Genomic DNA, 25,615 nt, shown 5'->3' with positions numbered 1-25,615 from the left:
AAATTGTGACATCAAACACATGAAATGTTGGGGGGAGAATAAAAATGTAGAACTTTAGTATGCATCTGCATTAAGTTATCGGCTTAAAATAGACTGCTGTAATATGTTTTATGTAAGCCTTGTGGTAACCACAAAGCAAAAACCTATAGTAGATACACAAAAGGTAAAAAAAAAAAAAAAAAAGGAATCTAAGCATACTACTACAGAAGGTCATCAAATCACAAAGGAAGAGAGCAAGCGAAGAAAAGAACAAAAGAACTGCAAAACAGCCTGATAACAATGAATAAAATGGCAATAATAAGTCCCACCTATCAATTATTACTTTAAATGTAAATGGTAAAATGATGCAATCTGAAGATACAGAGTGGCTGAATGAATAATAAAACAAGACTCAACTATATACTGCCTACCAGAGATTTACTTAAGCTTTATGCACAGACATAGAATAAAAGCAAAGGGATGGAAAACATATTCCATGCAAATGGAAACCAAAAGAAAGCAGAGGTAGTTATATTTATAGCAGACAAAATAAACTTTAAGGCAAAGACTCTAATAAGTGACAAAGAAGATTATTATATAATTATAAAGGGGTCAATCCAACAAGAGGATATAACATTTATAAATATGTACCCAACTTAAAAGCACTGAAATGTATAAAGCAAATATTAACAGATCTGAAGGGAAAAATTAGGCAGCAATATAATAATAGTAGGGGACTTCAATACCCCACTTTCATCAATGGTTAGATCATCCAGACAGAAAATTAATAAGGAAGAATTGGTCTAAATTACATGTTAGACTAGATAGACTCAACAGACATTTACAGACCATTCCATCTAAAACCAACAGAATACACATTCTTCTCAAATACATGGAATATTCTTCAGGATAAATCATGTGTTGGGCCACAAAATAGGTTTTAATAAACGTAAAAAGTCTGGAATCATATCAAGCATCTTTTCCTGCCAAAATGGTATGAAACTAGAAATTAATTCAGAAAACTGGAAAATTAACAGATATGTAGAGATTAAACAACTTGTCACTAAGCAAATGGGTCAAAGAAAAAATCAAAAGGGAAATTAGAGAGTATCTTGAGAAAAATGAAATTGGAAATATAACATACGAAAGCATATGGCACACAGCAAAGCAGTTCTAAGAGGGAAATTCATAGCGATAAACAACTACATTAAGAAGCAAGAGATATCTCAAATAAACAACCTAATTTTGCACCTAAAGGAACTAGAAAAAGAAGAACAAAATAAGCCCAAAGTTAGTAGAACGAAGGAAATGACAAAGATCAGAGTGGAAATAAATGAAATAGAGATTAATCATTAGAGAAATGCAAATCAAAACTACAATGAGGTATCACCTCACACTGGTCAGAATGGCCATCACCAAAAAATCTACAGACAATAAATGCTGAAGAGGGTGTGGAGAAAAGGGAACCCTCTTGCACTGTTGGTGGGAATGTAAATTGATACAGCCACTCCAGAGAACAGTATGGAGGTTCCCTAAAAAACTAAAAATAGAGCTACCATATAACCCAACAATCCCACTACTGGGCATATACCCTGAGAATACCATAATTCAAAAAGACACATGTACCCCAGTGTTCAGTGCAGCACTATTTACAATAGCCAGCACATGGAAGCAACCTAAGTGTCCATCGACAGATGAATGGATAAAGAAGATGTGACACATATATGCAACGGAATATTACTCAACCATAAAAGGAAATGAAATTGAGTTATTTTTAGTGAGGTGGATGGACCTAGAGTCTGTCATACAGAGTGAAGTAAGTCGGAAAGAGAAAAACAAATACCATATCCTAACACATATATGTGGAATCTTAAAAAAAAAAAAAAAAAAAAGGTTCTGACAAACCTAGGGGCAGGACAGGAATAAATATGCAGATGTAGAGAAGGGACTTGAGAACATGGGGAGGGGCAAGGGTAAGCTGGGATGAAGTGAGAGAGTGACATTGACATATATACACTACCAACTGTAAAAGAGATAGCTAGTGGGAAGCAGCTGCACAGCACAGGGAGATCAGCTAGGTGCTCTGTGACCACCTAGAAGGGTGGGATAGGGAGGGTGAGAGGGAGGCGCAAGAGAGAGGGGATACACACACACACACACACACACACACACACACACACACACACACACACATATATATACATATAGCTGATTCACTTTGTTATACAGCAGAAACTAACACAACATTGTAAAGCAATTATACTTCAATAAAGATGTTTAAAAAAAGCAATAGGGAAGATAAATGAAACTACCAACTGTTTTTTTGAAAACATAAAATTGACAAACCTTTTGCTAGACTCATTGAGAAAAAAGGTGAGACTACTTAAATAAATTCAGAAATGAAACAGGAGACATCTGATACCACACAAACACAAAGGATCATAAGAGACTACTATGAACCATTATATACCAAGAAACTGGACAGCCTAGAAGAAATGGATAAATCCTAGAAACATACAACGTGCCAAGACTGAATCATGAAGAAACAGAAAATCTGAACAAGCCAATTACTAGTAAGAAGATTGAATCAGTAACCAGAAACCTCCCAACAAAGAAAAGTCCAGGACCAAATGACTTCACTGATAAACTCTACCAAACATTTAAAGAAGAATTAACAGTCCTTCTCAAACTCTTTCAAAAAATAGAAGAGAGAATTATGACACATTGTTCAATGGAACATATTAGAGAGCCCCAAAATAAAGCCACAGAAATATGGTCAATTACTTTATGACAAAGAAGCCAAGAATATACAATAAGGATATTCTCTTCAATAAACGGTGTTGGGAAAACTGGAATGCCACATGCAAAGCCACGAAACTGGACCACTTCCATCTTACACCATAAACAAAAATCAACTCAAGATGGATTAAAGACTTGAATTAGGACCTGAAACTGTAAAACTCCTAGTAAGCTCCCTGACATCGATCTTGGCAATAATCTTTTGGATCTGACACCAAAAGCAAAGGTAGGAAAAGGCAAAATAAACAAGTGGGACTACATCAAACTAAAAAGCTTCTGCACAGCAAAGGAAACCATCAACAAAATGAAAAGGAAGCCTATGGAATGGGAGAAAATATTTGTGAATCATACATCTGATAAGGGATTAATACCCCAAATTTATAAAGAACCCATGTAACTCAATAGTAAAAAACCAAACAATGAAACAAATGATTAAAAAATTGGCAGGGCATCTGAATAGACATTTTTCCAAAGAAGACATATAGATGGCCAACAGATATATGAAAAGGTGTTCAACATCACTAATCATCAGGAAAATGCAAATCAAAACCATATGAGTTATCACCTGATTAAAATGGCTATCATCAAAAAAGACAAGAGAAAACAAGTGTTGGCAAGGATGTGGAGAAATTATTGTGCATTACTGGTGGGAATGTAACTTGGTGCAGCCACTATAGAAAACAGTATGGAGATCCTAAAAAAGTTAAAAATAGAATTACCACATGATCCAGTAATTCCACTTCTGGGTATATATCCAAAAGAAATTAAATCATGATCTTGAACAGATATCTGCATCCCCATGTTCATTGCAACATTGCTTATGATAACCAAGTCCTAGAAACAACCTAAGTCTCACTGGATGGGTGTATGGGTGAAGAAAATGTGATTTTATACAAATAAATAAATTTAAATCAGCAGGAAAAAAGAAGGAAATCCTGCCATTTGTGACAATATGGATGGACCCTGAGGCTATTACGCTATGTGATATCTAAAAAAAAATGAACTCATAGAAACAGAACAGATTGGCGGTTGCCAGAAGTGGGAGGTGTGGGGTGTGGGAAAGGGGTTTAGGTGGTCAAAACGTACAAACTTCCAGTTATAAGTTTCTAGGGCTGGAAGGTACAGCATGGTGACTATAATTAACAATACTATATTGTATATTTGAAAGTTGCTGAGAGAATAGATCTTAAAAGTTCCCATCACAAGAAAAAAATTTGTAGCTATATGAAGTGATAGATGTTAACTAAACTTATTGTGGTAATTATTTCTCAATATATACATATATCAAATCATTATGCTGTATACCTTAAACTAATACAGTGTTACATGTCAAGTATATTCTCAATAAAAGTGGAAAAAATTAAACTAGGAACTGGACAAAAAAAAAGAGAAATCCATGGATTTCAATCTAGTGTGTTTCGCAGAATGTGCTATCTGAAGAATAATGCTTACAATCCCATCTGAAACATTACACTCACCCCCACTTTCTCTAGTTACTTTCTGGCACAAGACCCTGATTTATTGTCTTGGGTACTTATCACTACTTGAATTTATCCTGGTTATTAATTTCACTTTTTTATTTTCCTCTACTAGAGTCAAAGTTCTTTGAGATCAGGGACGTTCTCTGTTTTGCTGTTGTATCCTCAGCACTTCATTATAGTAGGTGCTCAGTAGATTCACTGTTAAATGAATCAGAATAAAGGGGTAGTACAGAAAAGACAGTGATTTGCTCCAGTTGGAGGTCAGTGTAAAGTTCTTATCAGATCCTCCTATTAGCACTGCTAAGTGGTGCCATTATTACTACTCTCATCTAGAAAATTAGGAAGCAAATTCAGATAGGTTAAAGTATGTACTCAGGGTCAGCTGACTACTAAATGGCAAAAGTAACATGTTCTAACCCCAAATTCTGTGTTCTTTAGGCTGCATATTGGTAGAGTTGCAGTGAAATTGGTTTTCCATGTTCCACGTTTAATCTAGTCCTTAAAACCTTGAACATAAACTGGTAAAAAGTACCATTAAATTAAAAAAAATTGTGTGTGTATATATTTTAATCTGTAAATGAAATGCATCTCTGTGAGAATGTGTAAAGCAGGTTAGGCACTACAAAACAACTGAGTCCAGGACATACTTGTTAGGCTGTAACAGTGTTTGTACTCATTAGTGTCATGATGTGCTTAGAGCAACCCTTTGATTCTCAACTCTAAAAAACATTCCTTAACTGAGCTTAAAATCCCATGCTTAGAGATGGTGTGATAGTGTTTAGGATAGAATTTGGTCAGTCTGTGCTTTGTCTATGCCTAACCAAAAGGACACTAGGGGAAACACTGAGAGTTTTCTGAAATGTCAAAGCAGATAAAACAGACTCAAAGGAAAATAGAGTGCTTTGTTGACATGTGTAACTTTCTCTGCGTTTTGAGTTGCAGGGAAGTTATTCATGATACTTGGGTATGATCCTTTTCTTTGGGATTTCTACTAAAAAGCAAGAACTCGATTGATTTTGATGCCACCTTTTGGCTACTACAAAAACTTCAGCTTATAAAGTTTGGGTTAAAACAACTTTGAACGTTGTCTGATGCAGCCCAATTGCCAGATTAGACAGACCAAAATACCCATCTTCCTAGTATGAGTTTCAGATAGGGAAACAGGAAAGATTAAGAGAACAAAGCTCTTCTATTTAAGTTTTGCATCAATTTGATGAAGCAATTAAGTGAAGCAATAATAACTTTGTCTTCAATTCACTGAAGAAACACTTATAAAATGGCAAGGAGGTCTCACAAATCTGTTTGACTGAACATACTACAAGCCCAGATCTATTACTTGGTTTAATTTTTAAAATCTATATCAAAATAATATATGCCTATGAAAATAAACCAAACAATAATGAAGAGCTTATAATAAAAGCAATAAAAACAATGGTCTCCTGTCTTAGGAGGTTTCTTTCCAGAAAGATAATCTCTCCTTCTCCTGGTTGTTTTAGTCAGTTCAGGCTGCTATAACAGAATACCATAGACTAGGTAGCTTGTAAACAACAAAAATTTATTTCCCACAATTCTTGGGACTAGAAGTCCAAGATTAGGTGCCTGCTTGGTCAGGTTCTTGGCGAGGGTCCATTCCCTGGTTTGCCATCTTTATTCTGTATCCTCAAATGGAGGAAGGGATGAGAGAGCTCTCTGAAGTCTCTTTTATAAGGGCACTAATTCCATTCACGAGGGCTATACCCTCCTGACCTAAGCACCTCCAAAGGCCCCACCTCCTAATACCATCACTTTGGGGGTTAGGATTTTAACATATGACTTTTGGGGGAACACATTCAGTCCATAACACTGCTCTTAGTTCTTCTGGCAGTTTTTTGCATAACTTTAAATCATATGTTTATTCTTTCATTTTGTACTTTATTAATTTTAGATAGTGTCCATTGATAGCCTGCTATGAAACATGAAGATTTAACTAATTTACATTATCTGTTTTCCTGTTCTCCCTCCTCGTTCCATGCTTAATGGTTAAAATATTGCCTTCAGATTTTCTTATAGTTTACTTTTATGACTTTAAATGGTATACTGAGCTTCGAATTCTTGTTCCACTAACTTTTGTCAGTATCTCAACTCCTCTTTATATAAGAGGAGGATATTATCCCCACTACCCTTCTCTCCATCTTTCCTTTCCATTCCACTTTCTATATTTACCCTTCACATGATCAAGTTTGTTATAAAGTTCAGTTCTGCAACTTCATCAGAATCTTTCATGTTCTGTTGGTAGGTTGATTCTAGAAGTTGGAAATAAGACTTTTACTTTGTAATAACTATGTGAAGTTTAGTCACTGTCTGGCCATTACATTTTCATTTCTACTGTGTCCCTGATATCAAAGCCAAATCTTACACTTTATTTGCAGCTTAGCATCATGCTACATTTTAGTTTATTTCAACATAGGGCAACGACATTCTTGTATAATGTTTTAGTTTATTTCAACATAGGGCAATGACATTCTTGTATAATGTTTTATTTGTCAGCCAAGTTTTTCTTGAATAGTCTTTATCAGGACCATAAGTTTGTCTACCATTCCAATCACACTATTTTTCAGAGGCTCCCTCTTCTCTGAACACCTGCCTTGTAGAACTTCTGTCCTTTTGTTCCACTCAGGACCAGGTAAATTTTAGGCCTACTGCATAGCCTTAATTCTGGGACTTATCTACCTCATTAGATTGGGTCCCACTTCTAGAGGTGCCAGATTTAGCAAATAAAAACACAGAATGCTCAGTTAATTTTCAATTTCAGATAAACAAGAAATATATATATTTTTTTAGTGTAAGCACGTCCCATGTACCATTTTCTATATCCTAACTTGTCTTTTTTCTTTGTCAACACCCTTGTTTTGAGGGAGAGCATTCTTGATTATCTTCCTAAGAAGAGAAAGCACAGGAAGTAAATTTGAGAAGTCCCTGGAAATGTTTTTCTTCTCCCTCTTTACAGTTGACTGATGGTCTAGCTTTAGAAGTGTAACTTGAAAGACAATTCCTGTCAGAAATTTGAAGATACTGTTCCATTGTTTTTAGCATCCAATGTGTCTAATGCTAGTCTGATTCACATACCTTGTGGTGACTTTTTTCCTCTGGGAAAACATTTAAAATCGTTTCTTTACTCTTGGTGTTCTGAAATCCCACAATTTGATGTAGGTCTTTCTTAAAAAATATGCTTTTTGTTCAGGCCTCAATGGGGGTCCTTTCATTCTAAAGAACTATGACTCTCATCAGCTCTGAAAATTTTTCTTCAGTTATTTCTTTGCTGTTTTCATTCTTTCCATTTTACTGGTTGTCTTCTGGGAACTCTGTTAGTCATACCTTGGACCTCCTGGATTAGTCTCCATACCTCTTTTTTTTTTTCCTTATATCTTCCATCTATGATTTTTTATTCTGTATTCTAGGAGATTTATAAAGTTTTTTCCAGCTCTGCTTTTGATTTTAAAATTTTGGTAATCATACTTTAAATCTCTTAAAGCCCTCTTGTTTCCTATTTATTCCTCTAATAACATAGTATTTTTATGTATGAATAATCTGCTTGAATTACTCTGAAAAAAATTTTAAGGTCCCTCCTGTACCCTGAATTATTTTTATTTCATCCAGCATCAGTTTTTGTTTGTTTACTTTAGTCTTTCTCTTTCCTATTCTGATTTCTCTTAAACTCCTGATGCTACTTGGTTATCCACTTTTACTAAAGAAAGAATTGGGTCGCTTGTGTGAATTTGCTCTGTTTCTGTGTTAGTAGCTCAGTTTTTCCAGGGAGGCCTCTGCCCCGTATGGGATAGGAATGTTGTATTAGCTGTTAGATTTCACTACAGCATGAACTGGTGGGAAGCTGACCGTCAGGCATGGGCTTTTACAATGCCAGAATATGAAGGGCTGTAGACTGGTGTACCCAATCCCACAAAAGCCCTTGCTATCATTCAACAAAAGAGGCCTCTGTTTTTGCCCATTTTTCCTGGATGCTAGAAGTCTTAAGTGTAGGTGTATGGGAGGAGCACAGAGACGCTGATTTGCACTGTAGACCTGTATATAAACCTTCATTAATCTTCTTACTTTTGGCCACATTTCTCACTCTCAGCTTTGAGTCCAGAATGTGTCATGATTTCTAACAGGCATATCATATCCCACCCTTTTTGTAGCTTTTCTATGGTGCATTCATCACTCAACACAGTCTCATATGCTCTCCATCTTCCAGAAATTGTTGAACTCTCTTGTGCAATTGTGTGCAGATCCCATCCTGCACATCCTTAGCTGGTATGGTGAGGTTTATTCCTTTTTGTACTTTTATTCTTTTATTTCCATGAGTCTCGGGAAAGAAGAGAGATGGGCTTAAGTGCATCTTACATCATCTCAAACTAGTAGCTTGTAGTTGCTTCTGTTTTGTTGTTTCATGGTGGGAATATAATTCAAGTTAAATAATGAGTTACTTCCTCAATCACTTCTGCAGAATTGTTCAGCTGCAACCATCGCCATCTACTTTGTACCTAAGGAATCTGAGGACCACTGATGTTTAAAGATATCAGACAGACTTTGATAGAATGACTATAGATTTGGGCAAAAAACTAAGGAAAATTCTAAGATATTGAAAAACTTATTCTGAAATTGATCTCATCTGTTCTACAACATCTGATGAGTGCCTAATATGGGCCAAGTACTCGGCTAAGTGTTGGCAAGGTAGGTGGGTATAAAGATGAATAAGGTACAAACTTTACCCTTGAGGATCACATAATCTGTTGAACAACTTGAGTTTATGTAACATTTTGCAGTTTATAAATCAGTTTTACCTGTAGGGGACTCTTGACACTTACTGATTTACCATTCAGAATTTTAACTACTCCTAAGGGACTCCAACGATCCATGACATGTAATAATTTATTAATTTACTTAGGTACAAATCTGAATCACATGCAGAAGATATAGTTGCTTGGGTGGTGAAAGAGCCAAGTTCACTCTTGTGGAATCGTGAAGTAGCCTTGTGCATATTGTGTATGAATTTATAGCCAGATTCTTGAGCCATCTGAACTAGATGGGATTACAAACATGAAATGGGTTTATTTTTCCCCTATTATTGCCTTTAACAATGTTCTTTCAAATTTCTTTCCTTCTTGTTTTGGCATCTTGGGTAGCTTCCTTCCATAGCTTTCTAAATACTTACTATTGTTAAAAAGTTCAGTGCAGTGCAATTTAAAATTTGAATCTTGTTTCTTCCAATTCCCCAGCTCAGGTTTGAACACTGCAAGGGAACTTAGAGTGGGAGAGAGGCCCTGTTCTGCTATTTCCCTTCTCTTCTCTCTCTCCTGGTCCTAGCTCTTTCTTTGTGTTGTGACAGATAGAAGGAAGAGTATCTGTTACTTTCCTGGCCACTGCCCTAGTCCCACATGGTTGTTGCTACTGCAGCTAAGATGTAACTGACTATCCATAAACTCTGTCTTTGGGGTAAGCATCCAAAGGCTGGCTCTCTCATGGTGCACAAGTGGAAATTCTCTGGGGAAGTCCTCACTGACTAGTTCTTTGATTTGAGAAATCAGCTTTGGCTTGCCCTCCACCAAACCCCTTTGGCTTTATCCCTGGTGATTCACCTCCAGTCTCTTGTCAGATGAGGTACCACCAGGAAGATGCAAGCCCATTTACTTGACTCCACGTTCTCCCATGACAGGCTGCTTCAGTGCTGCCCTCTTTCTACCCCATTGGTTTATTTCAACTCTCCTGTGATCTCTTTGGGTGTCACTTTTCCCTGCTAAAACATTAAACATTTTTTCAACATTATTTTCAATGGCAATATAGTCTTCTTTATGGATGTGGAATTCTTTATGTAACCAATCCCCTGTTGACGGACAATTTGATTATTTCAACTTTTTACTATGACCAAAAGGTGCTTTAAATGTTAGGCAGGTTAAAGGGGAGTTGAAGAATATTTTACAACTGTCTGGGGAAAATGAAGCTGATTTTTAAATGTGATGTTTTATTAAAGTATACAGGAGCTGAAATGATATGAAATATTTCCACAGTCACTAAAAATATTATGTTGTTCTCTTAGGAACAAGCCCATTTTGTTTTACTTTAACCTGCTCAGCTGTACCAGTCCCTCCGTGATGGTAAACCTACAGTGCCCTACCAGACAGGTAAGGCAAAAAAAAAAAAAAAAAAGCCTCGCTGGTGATGTCAGCGATTTTGAACATTCTTGGGTGAAAGAACTGAGAAACTACATTTGAGTTCTGGGTGTGTGTGATTAATGATGAATTTATGGAAGGTGGGAAGACAGAAGTATAAGCTCATGTTTGTTCATATACAATTAAAAAAAAGCAGGGATTAATCATTTTAGTATTACTAGGAACCTCAGTGATTATCTTGTCTAACCACCTATTTTTATAAATGAATAAACTGCAGCCCAGAGAAGTGGAGATATTTTTCTCAAGATCAGTATTAGGAAGAATAAAGCCAGCTACTGTAACTAATAAACCCCAGTTTTTCAGTGACTTAAAACAGTTTCTTTTTGGTCATATAAGAGTAAAAGGCGGTGTTTGTGGTCAATGGGCAACTCTCTTCCAGGCTCCTTTCATCTGGTGGCTCTGTTGTCCCTTAAGTCCTCAGCAGGAGAAGCAGCCAGTTGCCGGAAGAAGACAGAGAGGCTGAATAAAGCACCCCTGTTCTTAAAAGCCTTGGATCAGTAGGCTCACACAGTGCATTTCTACTTATATGCCATAGACTCATTAGTTTTATTTGTTCACACCGAGATGCAAGAAGGAGGGAATAAAGCAATGTAATTGTGGGCTGAGCAGCCTCTTGTGTACCATGAACAAATGAAACAATAGGGACAAACTTCATTGTTTCTTCCATAGTCTATCCCTCTTTCCTCCAGAACACCCTTCTTCCCAAGGGAGACAACCCAGAATCCCATGTGGTACTATCTTTAACCCATAGTCTAGGATCTATGGATTATGGATAGTCTCTCCATCAGGTCTTGACACTAAATGCACAATGGGGAACAGGGCTAGGAAAATTAGAATACAAGCTCCCATTCAGAAAGGTCTTCAGTGGTCTTTAGTGCATGGCACTGGAAAACAGTCTTTTATTTGACCTGGATCGTGTTCTCTGAAGGAAGTTCCTTATCCATCACATCCTATGATTCTTTGCTCAACCACCTGGAAGGTTATTTCCTGTCTGTCAGCCTCAGACCACACCATTGCTGAACATTGGAAATATACCCTCTTAGGGGCCGCATGGCTTTGAAACTTTCTTCCTATTGTGCGAGTTTAGAACCTCAAAGATTATATTAACAGTGAAAGGCCTTTTCAGGTTAGGTCATGAATTTGGCAGTACAACTACCTCAAAAACTTAGTAAGATTTTGACTTAGTTGCTATCTCTTTGTTCCACTTTGCTGTACGTCAGAAACTAACACAACATTGTAAATCAACTATACTTCAATAAAATTAAAAAATTAAAAAAAAATAACTCCCTTATATAAACCCTCAGTTCTTTTGCCCCTTCTCATTTACTTGTACTTCCCTGGCAAAACATCATTCATGGCTAAATGCAGCTTTCTGCCTACTCCATGCCTCAACCCAGGCAGCTGTGTGTTCTTGCAGAAAACACACACAACAGTCCATTAAATTAAGGACCACTAACCGCAAGGGGGCCCTTAATGCTGTCCCCAAATCACACAGGAGACACTTTGCCCATTCACTAGCTACTCTGCTAGAAAACAATTTTACACCTTTTCCTCTCACCTCAAACCTCCAAGACCTCCTTCCCAGTCTCCATGTCAGCCTCTGACTTAGCTTCCTATTTCACTGAGAAAGTATCAGCATTCAGAAAACAACTTTTACAAGCTACAACACTGACCTCCACTTGCCTACCTGTCATCATCTGTGTTCATGTATTTACTCTGCCTTCCCTGCTCTTACTGTGGAGGAACAGCCTGTGCGCCCAAGGCCAGCCCATCCTCTCGTGCATTAGATCTTATCCTCGCTCACAAAGTCCAGCACACAACTCCAGAAATCTTCTGGTTTTTTCTTTTTTTTTTGCGGTACGCGGGCCTCTCACTGTTGTGGCCTCTCCCATTGCGGAGCACAGGTTCCGGACGCGCAGGCTCAGCGGCCATGGCTCACGGGCCCAGCTGCTCCGTGGCATGTGGGATCTTCCTGGACTGGGGCATGAACCCACGTCCCCGCATCGGCAGGCGGACTCTCAACCACTGCGCCACCAGGGAAGCCCTGGTTTTTTCTTTTATTACCATTTTCCTTCTCTACTAAGTTATCCCCATCGGTAGACAAACATGCTGTTATTTCTTCCCTCTTAAATAATTCTCTCCTTGATCCCACATCCCCTTCCAGTTACTGCTTCATATCTCTGTGCCTCATTGTTGCCAAACTCCTCATAAGAATAGTTTATATTCAATGTGTCTAAATCCTCCCTTCTCATTTTCATTCAGGCTTTTACTCCTACTCCATTTTCTCCAAATGATATTGATACCATTGATCTCCATCTATTTAAACCAATGGTCAATTCTCAATCCGTATTTACTTGAGCTAAGAGCACTGTTTAATCAATCCCTCTTCCTTAATATACTTTCTTCACTTGCTCTCTAGGGCACAACATTGTGTTTCCTCCCAACTCTCTGGCTACTCCCTATCAGTCTTCTTTGATGGTTTCTCTTCATCTTTCCAGCGTCTTCTAAACACTGGAGTTTCCTCCTCTAGCAAGCTTAGTCCTCTTCAATACCTACATTTACTCCTTTTGGCGATTGCACCTAGTCTTGTGTTTTTAACACAATCTATATGCTGCACTTCCTAATTTATCTATCCAGATCAGTCTGCTCCCAGAACTCCAGATCTTTCTATCCAACCACCTATGCCATGTCTCTACAGGGATATGTAGTTAGCATCTCAAATTTAGCATGTCCAAACTCAATTCCTAGTCTCTGACTTTATCCTTAAAATTGTTCCCCACCCCCCATCGGTCTTTCCTATTACAGCTGTAAATGCCATCGAATCATCCTTGATCCCTCTTTTCTGTCACACTCATGTTTGAGCTGTGAGCTAATTCCTCTGGTCTCCATTCAAAATATACCCAGGACCAAACTCCTCCTTTTTTCACCATCTCCTCCTTTTTTCAAGGAACCAGCTAGATTAGTTCCATGACCTCCTGACTGGTCTCTTCTTGCCCCTGTCTCCAGCCCCTTAGACTCTCTTTTCCACCCAGCAGCCAGTGTGATCCTGTTAAATGTAAGTCACATTATGTCCCTCCTTTGCTCAAGCCCCCTCCCCTCAATAACTTCCCAAGTTACTTATATTAAAAGCCAAAGTCCTAACAATGGCCTACAAAGTCCTTCACTGTCTGCCCGACTCTGACCACATATGTTATGGCTCTCCCTCTGCTCACTACACTCAGGTCATACTGACCATCTGTTGTCTTCAAAGGATCCAGGAAAGTGCCGACTTCATAGCTCTAGACTTTGCTGATCTCCCTGCCTAGCCTGCTCTTTCTCCTGATGACTAGATCACTAGTCTTCTTCAAGTCTTCCTCAAGTCTTCCTCAAATATTACCTTTTGTTGAGGCCTCCCTTAACTACCTATTTAAAATTAGAATCCCACCCTGGTACCTTTCATCCTCTGGCCTTCTTTCTAGCCTTATTTTTCTCCATAACACCTGCTACCATCTCATAGCAAACAATTTTGTTTATTTGTTGTTAACCATCTCCCCTACTAGAAAGTAGGGAATTTTATCTGTTTTGTTCACTACTGTGTCCCCAGTGCCTACAGCAGGCTCAGAGCAGGTGATAAATAAATATTTGAATGAGTAAATGAATGAATGAGAGAATATCTTCCTATTCCCAGTCTAGAAAAATTTCCACTACACTATACAAATACATCATTCCCATGATGAAACAAAAAATCCTTGCACATTATGCTTTTTATTACATTTCATAAATTACTAGATTACATAAATTACTAGATTTACTAGATTATCCTTTCTTCGTTGCAAATTGTAGTGTTTTAACCTTCAGTGTAACTCTCTCTTCCACTCACCAAATCCTAATTTATATTAGAATGTTAACCCTATAGGAATGGAAGAAGTAAAAATAATGATGAAGAACTATATTCAGAATGCCCCTTTGTGGTTATACAAAGAATCAGAACTGAGTCAGAATATATATTAGCTGCCAATAATGCAGGATTGCTTTCAGTCTGCCAGGCAGTGGTGTGTCTACTGATCCAAGCCATAGTTTTACGCATGATGTTTTTTGTTAATGCAGCATGGTCCAGACATGTGTCGTAAGCATTTAAAGGACAGACCTTGATCAATTAGGATACCCAATCTCAATGTGACCTTCATTTTTGGCTAATTATATGTTGATTGCTACTAATCAGCACCCTATTTGAAGTGAACAAATTTGTCTGATTGAGAGAGTAAAGAACATTTGCCATATTGTTTTTTAACAGCTTATTTTTGCCTGGAATGAAATTTGATGTGATTCTCATTATCAAAACATTTTTTACCACTTAAATTACTTTCTTTTATATGTTGCATACACCGCACTTTTATATGTGTAGTATACATTGTATGTGTGTGTATTTATAAATACAGAAATCATCATAGCCTCAACTCAGTAGCTCCTACCATCATTGAAAGCCTATGAAAACATTAGTATATTCAGTATTCACTTTTATAAATCCATTTAAATGTATCCAACAAGGGGCTAGTTCAGTTATCTTTCAGAGTCATGTAAGTAAATTACCAAATTTACTTACATCAACATCTAAATGTCTGTGAGGTAGCTCCTAATATGTTAATGGTTTTTCAGCTTAGCTCCCATCAGAGTAAACTTTTGATGTTCACATTGACAATGACCTCAGTCTTCTTCCAAAAAATGTGAGCATGTTGGTTGGTTGCTGTGAATGTCCCTAAACAGTTCTTCAGTTTTCATAGAAAGATGCCTGTGAGACTTTCAATATTTCCTCTAGAGGTGTATGAATGTGTCTATGTGCTTGTGTGTGTATGTGTATATATGTGTAGGAGAGACTGAGAAAGAGAAAATGCATCTGGAGGTATGAATGTGGAGATGGGTTGTTTACCTTGTCAAAACTTCTAAAAGAAATTGGACTGCTGCTGCTATAAAACAATATTAACTGTGAGATTTTTGAGGTGCCCATTTAGTTATCTACCTACTACCTTAGCTGTGGGGTTGATACCAATTTTCCTCGTATAGCAGAGACATGACCCAAAAAAGGGGAAAGAGATGTCACCTCAGCAGCCGTGTTTTTACCTAACTACCAGTGGGGGTTGAGCTAGAATCTGGTCAGTGAGAATAGTTACCAAAGTACGGTAGGGAGATGGAGCAAGTCAGAGCTGAGAAGCCTTTTCTAAGGAGGAACTGAAGGTGGAGGAAGGGAATGTTCAAGGATTCACTACAACTCTCATGGCTTCCTATGATCTTTGTTTTTTTATTACAAACAAAAGCAAAACCAACAGAGTGCATCTTCCCTGATTCTGCTTTCTCTCTGTGGAGTTACTAATTGGATTGCAGTCACTCCATGGTGGCTCTGTGGACTAGCACGGCCATCCGGTTTGGCATTAATAGGCCCCCAAAGTTAATTAATGTAAGATAATTGCATCAGTGACCTCTCTGCCCATGTTTGACTGGTGCTGCTGAAAGACAATAATAATGATTGATTGCCACAAATAGCCCTAATTTTGTTAGTTTCTTATGGTAATAAAACCTCCAATTATGTTCTGAGAATTCATTGGCACTGATAGTTATTAGTGGCATAAGTTATCAATGTTTGGAGTGTTTTAAATTACCATTGTATTCACATAAAGGAAAGAAAACAAGATTCTACCCCTGAAAAAAATGTATAAACTACACAGGTGAAATTAATCTTGCATTAAGCTTTTATCTACTAATTCAGAAAATCATAAAAAAATATTTCATTAAAAGTTCATCACTGTCCTAAGGAAGATGTCACACAAATCTACAGATTATAAAATTGCATAGAACTGCACACACATACACACAAATGAATGCATGTAAAACTGGTGGAAACTGAATAAGGTTAGTGGATTGTAACAATATCAGTTTCCTGATTGTGATATTGTACTATAGTTATGCAAGTTATTACTATTGGCCAAAACTGGGTGAAAGGTATGTGGAATCTATTATTTTTCACAGCTGCATGTAGATCTACAATTATGTCAAATCAGAAGGTAAAAGTAAGCTTGTCATTGTACAGCATCTTATTGTTTCAACAGAACATCAACATCGAAGGGAAAGGAGTAGAGGTTGAATACTAGTACATGAAATTTTATTTTTTACAGTAAGTTTAGAGAATTGATTTAAGTTTCTTAGATGGAAAATGGTACTTTGCTTTTTTATAGTCTTGGGTAATTTAGAAGTTTAACCTTGTAGATAATTCCTTGGTTTGTTCAACTCAATTCAATTCCCACCATTGTGTTTCTTTATTTCACAGATCTGTGTCTCCAAGTGCCCAGAAAGATTTTTAACCTACATGGAAATACAATTTATGTACAGAAAAGACAGAAACTACTGGACATACTACAGCCAGTTCTGCAAGTCTGCTTTTCTTAAGCCTGCGAAAGTATGTGTGTTTAAGCTTAAAACTAGAAAGAATTTACCTTGTTTCAATCGCAAGTGTAACATGAGCATTTGTAACGGATCAATCTCCAAAATCTTCTTGGAAGTGATTACTAACGGTACCATTTCATTAAAACACAAATGCACATGTACATACAAACACACACACAATTTATACCATATCATTTTGTAGACTTGGGGTGTTATACAAGACTCTTAGGTCTGGTAAGTTAGCATCAACTATTCCCTGACACCAGCAAATTCTCTATTTGGATTTTTTGCTGTCTAGAGCTAAGAGCTAAATGTCACCTGCAGTCACCATTTCATTAATGTGGTGATAAAGCTCCATGGCTACTTAGTAATAAGAATTTTACTTCCAAACCTGGTTTGATAACTACTCATTTAAAAAGTCCCCAAACACTACCTAGATTTAAGATTTATAAGGGATTTCTAAAGCCTTATTGTGTTAATTAGTAGTAATGGCTTCTAAATTAGAGAAGATGCCATTTTTTAAGAAAAAAATTAAAGGATTAGAGACTAAGGATATAACTAAGACGAAGATACACACCTTCAAAGACATACCTTGGTTTCAGCAGGTCTGACTTTATTATTGTTGATTCAATTGAATTACAGTTAGGATATTTAAGAGTGATTGTCAAACAAGTATGTGTGTGTTATAATCTTACAATTACTCTTATTAGGGGTGTAATTTGGGATAAGGAGATTATTAGGGAATTGAATTTTTAAAGGACAAAATTTTTATATCAAGAGTAAAACTTGTCATCACATCATCTTTAAAATGTTAACATACTCTTCCTTCAATTTTAGACTCTCACACAAGTTTTACTGGATGATGATTGTCCAACAGCGATTTTTCCAAGCAAACCTTGTAAGTGGCTATTATTTTACCTTAGAAACACAGAATCTACCAAGAAGTTATTTAATTCAATTCCCTTATTTCACAGTTGACAAAACTGAGGCCGGGAATGGTCCTATGGCTGGCCCAGGGTCCCAGAGTTAATTAGGAAGAATAAAGCCCATTCTTCTGGCTCCAGCTGGGGATGTTCCACTGGAGCTTGGTGTGGTTTTAGGTTTGGCTGCTTAAACACACACAAAAAAGTTTGAAAATTGATTTTTAAAAGCCCATTTAGATTGATTCTTTGGTGCTCTAGGAACACACATAAGCACAGACATAGTCTAACACATCCACCCCTGAATTCAGCCAAAAAGTTTGTTGAGAAATTGCCTGGGGAGTGAGGGTGGGCTATATACTTGTATTTATAATTTGAAAGTTGAAATATTTATATGTCTCCTGAATACATCAACATTTTATTTCTTTAAAATTTATAAACTTTATTTTTTTTTTGCGGTACGCGGGCCTCTCACTGTTGTGGCCTCTCCCGTTGCGGAGCACAGGCTCCAGACGCGCAGGCTCAGCGGCCATGGCTCACGGGCCCAGCCGTTCCGTGTCATGTGGGATCTTCCCGGACAGGAGCACGAACCTGTGTCCCCTGCAACGGCAGGCGGACTCTCAACCACTGCGCTACCAGGGAAGCCCCTATAAACTTTATTTAACTGTTTAGAAGAAAATGAAATAATCACTCATTTTCCTTTCTTAAGGCTATAATTCTAAGAACAGAGAAAAAAATTAACATAAAGATGTCCATCACAGTGTTATTCCAAAAAGCACCCCCCAAAAAAAGAAAAGACAAAGAAAATTAAAAGGAAATACTCTACTATCCAAGAGCAAGGAAATGCTTAAATAAATTATGATATATTCATTAAGTGAAATATTTATAATTTTTACATATTAAGTATTGTGTATATGTTACAGTGTTACATAAAATGAAAAATACTATATGCATTATGACAAGCCTGTATAAATTAAAATAAACAACAACCAAAAAAAACTATTCAAAGAAAAAGATTGGAAAGAAATATGCCAAAATATTAAGTGATTGTTTTGGAGGTGGCAAAACTATGGCCATTTTCTCTCTTCTTTCTTCTTTTTTCTATATCTCTGTTTTTCCACAGTGAGTACATATTTCTTTTAAAATGGAAGAAAGACAACAGTCATCAGTTTGAGTAGAAAGTCAGGTACCATTGAAGTAGCTACCATCGAACATAATGTCTTATGTGCTCCCATCACTCTTCTCTGGATCATTAAAACCCTGCAGCAAAGATGTAGGCCTGGCAAGCAACTGCATTTAACCAGGAAGTCCTGGGCAACAGGTGTCTGTAGTCAAGAAGAATATTACAAATTTTTATGCAAAACGGTAAAAATGAATCATTAGTCACTGAAGATGTAATAAGTATAAAAGTATAACATATAGCCCTGCCCTTATAACTATAGTTTGGTTAAATCACACAATATGAAATGTACGTTGGGATACAAAAATGAATAAGGCACAGTCCTTCACAGTCTAGTGAAGGAAACATTAAGATAAATATTGAAATCACTTGTATTCCCCCAATAGATGATTAAGTATAGTACTTGAAACAATAGTATGCAGCTAATAAAATTCACTCATTAAAGTTTTTATAAATGGAAATAAGTAATATTATAAGAAAGTAACAAGGGACAACCTCTCATGTACTGTATAATTATAACTCAAAAAAAAATTTCTTATAGAAGAAAGACTGGAGGAAATGCACCAAAATTTTAATATAGTTCACTGTGGGTGGTAAAACTATGTACAGTTTTGTATCTTCTTTCATAAAATTTTCTCTACTTTCCAAACATATAATGAGCATATTTAGTAATTAAAGCTAACAGACTAGATGAGTTATTGCCCAGATATAATATGTAGAACAAGTTTCGGGGGTTCTGTATGTGGGAACAGTCATGTTGAGCAGAAAGAGAAAGAGTACACAGAAAGGAAGAAGGGAAGGCAGGAGAGAACCTGGGCCTGTGTTAAAAGGCAGGTGTTGTCTCCCATGTCAAAGACTCATTCAACAGAAAGTTAATTCATTCAACAGCAGATACTTACTGAGTTCCACTATGTACCAAGCACTGTGCTAGGTAATGGGTTCAAGCAGGATGAAGACTAAAAAAGATTTGGAGGTTTTGGCAACTAGGAGGTCACTGGGATCACTGGGAGGCTAATTTGCATGGAGAGGTGGAGGCAGAAATACAGTTGGATTGAGAGGGAATGGAAGCATCTGGTAGAGGCTACTATGTCAGATTTGCCAGGGAAGAGCAGGAGAGAGAGAGGGCACTGAAGCAGTCACCCTGATTATAAATGCTACGGAAGATGAAGGTGGGTAGATCAGACCATTTTAAGAGAGGAAAGTCAGGAAAAGCTTTACAAGGACATATTTCTTCTTTCTCTATATCAGCTGCTTTCATATTTTCAGGTTTATACTCCATACGAACCCATGCAAGTCTGTGATACTTCTTCTAAGAAAAAATATAAAAATTATCCATTTCTGATTGCTCCTCCCTCTTCATTTAAAATTGGGTTTTTAAAACATTTTTAGTAATAAAGATTTGTAAAGAGGCAAGGATTCAGTATAATTAAAAATAAGCACATAGAAGATTGAATGGTAAATTAACTCTTCTCAGAAATGCGAGTTTTCAAAGTGGGGGCCTTTTTTGATAGCTTTAGAATTCCCATTTCCAGCCCCTCTTAAAAAAAACTTGTAAATGAGCTGGAAGAGAGAAAAATTATTCAGACTTTGAAAATAAAAATTCAATTGTCTTAGTAACCTAAAATTTGCGCTGATTCTTATTTCCCAAGGAAGTGTTCACTAAACTCTGGTTTTCAAGGTTTCACTCAAGGAGTATCTAAGAATTTTGTAAACTAACAAAATAAATTCATCCAGTCATTCAAGTAAATATAGCCTTTTTATTAAAATGTGTTTACCATGAGAGAGAGGTTATCAGTATTACTCTTATAAAACCTGTGCTGTGTGTCCTTCTTATGGCTACTTGATGAATATACCATGTATAAAATAATCAGCAAGTTTAAATGTAACTTCAGATTATGATCGTATTTGCTTTCCATGTCAGTCTTAGAATCATCAGAAAATCTGATTATCAAGTAATGGGCAGTTATCTATATTCAGCAATTTATACATTGTCTAGTAAGAATTTGATTATAAATAACAGAAGGCTTAAGAAAGGGAGGACATCATGAAGGAAGAAAGTGATTATCATAATTTTAATTTATTTTTACAGATCTCCAGAGATGTTTCCCTGACTTTTCTACTAAAAATGGCACTTTAACAGTAGGAAATAAGACAGTGTTTGAAGATGGAAGTGGAAAGACAAGAAATGCTGTAGAACTCAGGGCAGCTGCAAAGTATGTTGTTTACACTCCCATTTTCAATTTTGATGCATCCCATTATTGTCCCCAAACTAAAACTTCCATTAGGTTAAGGGTTATGCAGGAAGAATTATGTATTATTCTGAAATATCCATGTCACTGTGGATTAGAGAACTCGGTATGTGTTCATTAAGAAAGCCAAGTAAAAGAGAAAGCAGAATGAATTTGAAAGAACAATTATGTTTTTCAAAATGGTTAAGTCTTTCATTATCAACAGGTATAGAAATGAGACATCAGGAAACAGATCGCAAGACCTTAGTATAATTTACTTTTGAATAAACATAATTTTAAAAACCCATGCTTTTTTAAAGCACCATTTAAAAAAAATGACTGAAGTAATAAAACTGCTAGATATTTTAAAGGGAAGGAGGCCTTAAGAAAGGTGAAACAACCATGATGCTGCTCTATCAGTACTGTGTCGATTTTCTATGGACTAACTACAGTGAAGTAAATTTTCTGTTTCCCTTGGCTGTATGCATCATGGTGTTCCACGTTATTGGGAAATACAATTCCCTGGGTGCACACAGACTTGTATGTGCACAAATATAAACACACAGAGTACCATTTCATAGCTTAGTTGTTGAATTTAAAGTAAAAAATAAAGGCATTGTAAAAAATTTATTGTTCTTTCTCAAAAGATTTTAGCAGTCCTAGTAGAATAGTGCAGTTCCTGTGTGTTTAGAATATGATAGCAACATGGATGAATTTCAGAAATATAAAGCTACGTGAAAGAAATCATAAAGTAATAGTACAGTTCCATTGATGCAAAATTTTAAAGTAAGCACAACTAAATTAAATGCATATATAAATGGTACAACTAAAAAGAAAACTAGGAAATTATTATCACAAAAGTCAGGATTATGGTTAACTTTAGGGGGAGGGGGGGAGGTGTTGTAATTGGGGCACATGGGGAAAAGAATGACTGTGCTGTAGTTACTAAGTATGTTCACTTTGATAATTCATCAGACTGGCTGCTAACGATTGGTGTACTTTTCTGTATGTGCCTCTTTGTGCCTTCCTGCTACAGGGCTGCCAGAAGATTAAGAAGGGGAATTAAATATCGTATTCATTCTTGGCTCTATGGATTTTATATTGGCTCTATGGATTTTATAAGTTAAAAGCTGATCTTACCATCTAAATTCATGTCTTATAGTGAGGCTTCTGCAACACTGAGGGTGTGTTGCATATGTTGGAGAGGGGTCTGTTTATCGCTCTTGGAAGCCACGTTCCCTCTGTGTGCAGCTGTAGCTGGCTACCTTTGCAGGCTTACCGAAGTGACACCTCATGTATTGTTGTGGCTAGGAAAAGAGTCACTAGTGATAAATGGTTTCTAAAAATATGCTTAGAACTGCAGCTTCCAAATCCCTTTTATCATAACAAGAACATTTCTGTTTAGCGGTAGTCAAAAAATAATTGATTTTTTTTTCCTTCTTTGAATTCAGTGGTATCAATAAAGTCCTTGATGCAAGGGCAATTGGAGTGAAAGTGTTTGAAGACTATGCAACAACGTGGTATTGGATTCTCATGTAAGTGAAAGCTTAGGTGTTTCTTCTCCAGCCCCATTCTCATTTTATCTTTGTAGAATTTCTTTCTTCAAATTCCCCATTCATAGTCATGAATAAAAGGTTGACTTGGATTTCAGTTCCTGCCACTTTCTTTTTCAGACAGAGTGAAGATGAGGCAAAGATATTTGGAAATCTGCCCAGTGATAGCAGAAAGTTATAAGAATGTAAATTTAATTTTATTAACTCACTAGTAAAAGTCCTCTTATAAACATATACTTCAAGTCACGCAGGGCCATATCTGTGGTATGTTTGCTTTTCATCACACGTTACAGTGGATGCAGTGTTATTTCTCTGGTACTCATTTGTCCTCCTCTTGACCTCCAAAGGATCATTCTTATTTTTTAACACAGCCCTTCCACATAATGTGTGTTATCATCATCATCAAAGTCACTGTACTTAAGAGAAGCTGAAAAAGACATTTGAAGGGAAGAGGAGATTTTAAATTTTCAGACATAAGATTTGCATTTCTGAAACATAAAGGAAAATGTAGGAATGGCTTCTGAAGTTAAAAGCATAGGCTCTGCAAGACTGCAAGCTGAGGAGGTGCTCTGATACATGCTGTCATCTATCCAGTGACAGTATTATTAATATTTTCTTTTTAAAGATAATATTTGAAGACAATAAACTCAATCCATGTGCCAAGCTCTGTCTGTTTGGAAACTTGCAGATATCACAAGTGGTGTCAGTTCTTAATAGAAGCATCAGCCAAATTTCCAATCTTAGTGAGTTCTCTTTGATGAAATTACCTAGAAGAATCCAATATGACTTTAACTTGGATATATGGGGGGCAGGGGGGTAAGAAGTACCTCTAGTAGCTCAATCAAACCCCAGGAAGAAATTGAAACAGAAGGGAAATATTCATGCTGTTGATTGGTTGATAAAGTTGCGTGGCCCAGGAGACACAGAAGCCTTATCACGGCTCCAAATAATGGCCCACAGATCACTGGGGACCCAAAATAAATGTCTAGTGAGGTTAGACATCACAAACGATTAGAGATAATTAGACCAGAATGATAATGACTGCAAAATCATGGATTCAGGAACTGTGTGGGGCAGTTATTTTGCTTGTCTTTCTGCCCTAAGTTTGTTCCCTTACTGCTAGAGTGTTATATTACATAAGGTTTTCATTAGTCACCAGGTAGATAGAACAAGAACAGTACAATTTCCTCATGGATATGCTTTACCCATGGTTTTTATACTTGGTGGGTAAGTGTGAAGGAAAAAAAATAGGACTGTGGCAGATAGGGACTGTGGCAGATAGGAACTGTGGTTTTTCCTGGAACAACTATTGATACTGAACTTCAGTTTACCTAGGCACAAAATTGATTCATGTGTAAAGTCCTTGATGGTCCTACTCTTTCACGTGAAAATCTTAACAGCAAAAATTATTTATACTTTTTAACATTATAAATGTTTCTATAGCCAGGTAAAATAATCAAGAATCTTTTTGAATAGAAAAAGTGTTGTCTTGCTGTGCTCATTCTGCTATGTTTAGCACACTGGCCCCCTGTGTTTGTTGTGCATTTTTTCCTCCAGTGGCCTGACTATCGCCATGCTCCTCAGTTGGATGTTTGTGATACTCCTGAGGTTCACGGCTGGCTTCCTCTTCTGGCTCTTCACCTTTGGTGTGATTGGGATTATAGCTTATGGTAGGTATCACCCTCTTAAAATCACCAAATATCAAAATAATCTTTTTCTTTTCAGTCCCCATTATCAATCACCAGAAAGCATTTTCCTTGCAGTGAGTTTAATTATTCCCCTCCAAAAGTTGTTAAATTGAGAACAATTATTTAATTTTGCATATATTGTCTCTATTATTTCTTCTTTATCTTGGAAAAAAAAAGTGCTATCAGAAAGTTCTACTGTTTTTCTCTACCAGCCTTTGGTCTCATGCCTCATGGGTATTAAGAAGGAGGTGAAAAGAATCCCTTTTAAGTTAATGAAAAATATTTCAGACGATTTCTTTGAGTCCTTTAACTTTTCTATCAGATCAAAGGCCAGGTCTGCATTGTTACAGAAGTGTGATTGATCTGTTTTCCTCTTTCAACTTAGAACTTTTAATCCACGTACTGTCACATATTTTAGTAATTGGCCAGTACTCCATAATGAGGCATCACCCTCTAGAGGCAAGTATTCTGAATTACACATTGGATGGAGAGTTACTTTATTTCAAGGTTGAGCTCTAATTTTTAACTCAATCCTGCCAAAAGCAGTACAGGTAAAATGCAATCACTAAAAAAGGAATTAAAGTCTCTCCTAACGAACAGTATAGCATTTATGGCAGCTTCTTCTCAGTCTTCTAATAAATGTATGGGCCAATATATGAACGTTTGAGAGGTTTCTATTCAAAATAATTATTTCTGCTACAACACCATTTAGATTGACAATGAGATTTTATGGTCACAGATACCAAAAATAACAATTTCCTATTTTTGTCACTCAAAGAAGAAGAGCTTTAAACATGTCAGCATTAGAAACCAGCAGAATCTGCAAAATCTGTAGCTAGCTTGGGTTCCAATCCCAGCTCCATAATGTAACTGGGAGACTTTGGAAAATTTTAATGATTATAAGCCTCAGTTTCCTTATCCATAACATCAGCACAGTAATGGTATCTCCATCTCACAAGACTGTGAGTGTAAAATGAGACAATGAATATAAAGATCTTAGAACAGTCCCTGGAATACAGCAAACACTGAGCATGTCTTGGGGTATTGTTATTATCCTGCTCGTTATCCTATATAAGTTTCTAGACAATTGTTCACGTCTTTCCAGGTATTATTCCTTATCTGCTCCTCCTGTGCAGCTGCCCGTGAAGAGGTGGGTCAGTCTGGTAG

The 25,615-nt window shown here is 36.8% G+C and overlaps 1 protein-coding gene across 1 annotated transcript in view; it reads left to right on the top strand.

Moving 5' to 3' along the window:
• SLC44A5 (solute carrier family 44 member 5) overlaps positions 1 to 25,615 on the top strand; it is a gene marked incomplete at both ends in the record, with an annotated part of 373,929 nt that overhangs the window by 311,410 nt on the left and 36,904 nt on the right. The window contains 6 exons of the mRNA XM_079696573.1: positions 10,333 to 10,417; positions 16,764 to 16,892; positions 17,717 to 17,777; positions 21,069 to 21,192; positions 22,659 to 22,742; positions 24,318 to 24,430. Coding sequence (XP_079552699.1) covers positions 10,333 to 10,417; positions 16,764 to 16,892; positions 17,717 to 17,777; positions 21,069 to 21,192; positions 22,659 to 22,742; positions 24,318 to 24,430 — 596 coding nt within the window. The remainder of the gene's footprint in view (positions 1 to 10,332; positions 10,418 to 16,763; positions 16,893 to 17,716; positions 17,778 to 21,068; positions 21,193 to 22,658; positions 22,743 to 24,317; positions 24,431 to 25,615) is intronic.

The sequence above is a fragment of the Hyperoodon ampullatus genome, assembly GCF_949752795.1.
Source record: "Hyperoodon ampullatus genome assembly, chromosome: 2".
NCBI lineage: Eukaryota > Metazoa > Chordata > Mammalia > Artiodactyla > Ziphiidae > Hyperoodon > Hyperoodon ampullatus.
This window is presented reverse-complemented; position numbering and strand designations above follow the sequence as displayed.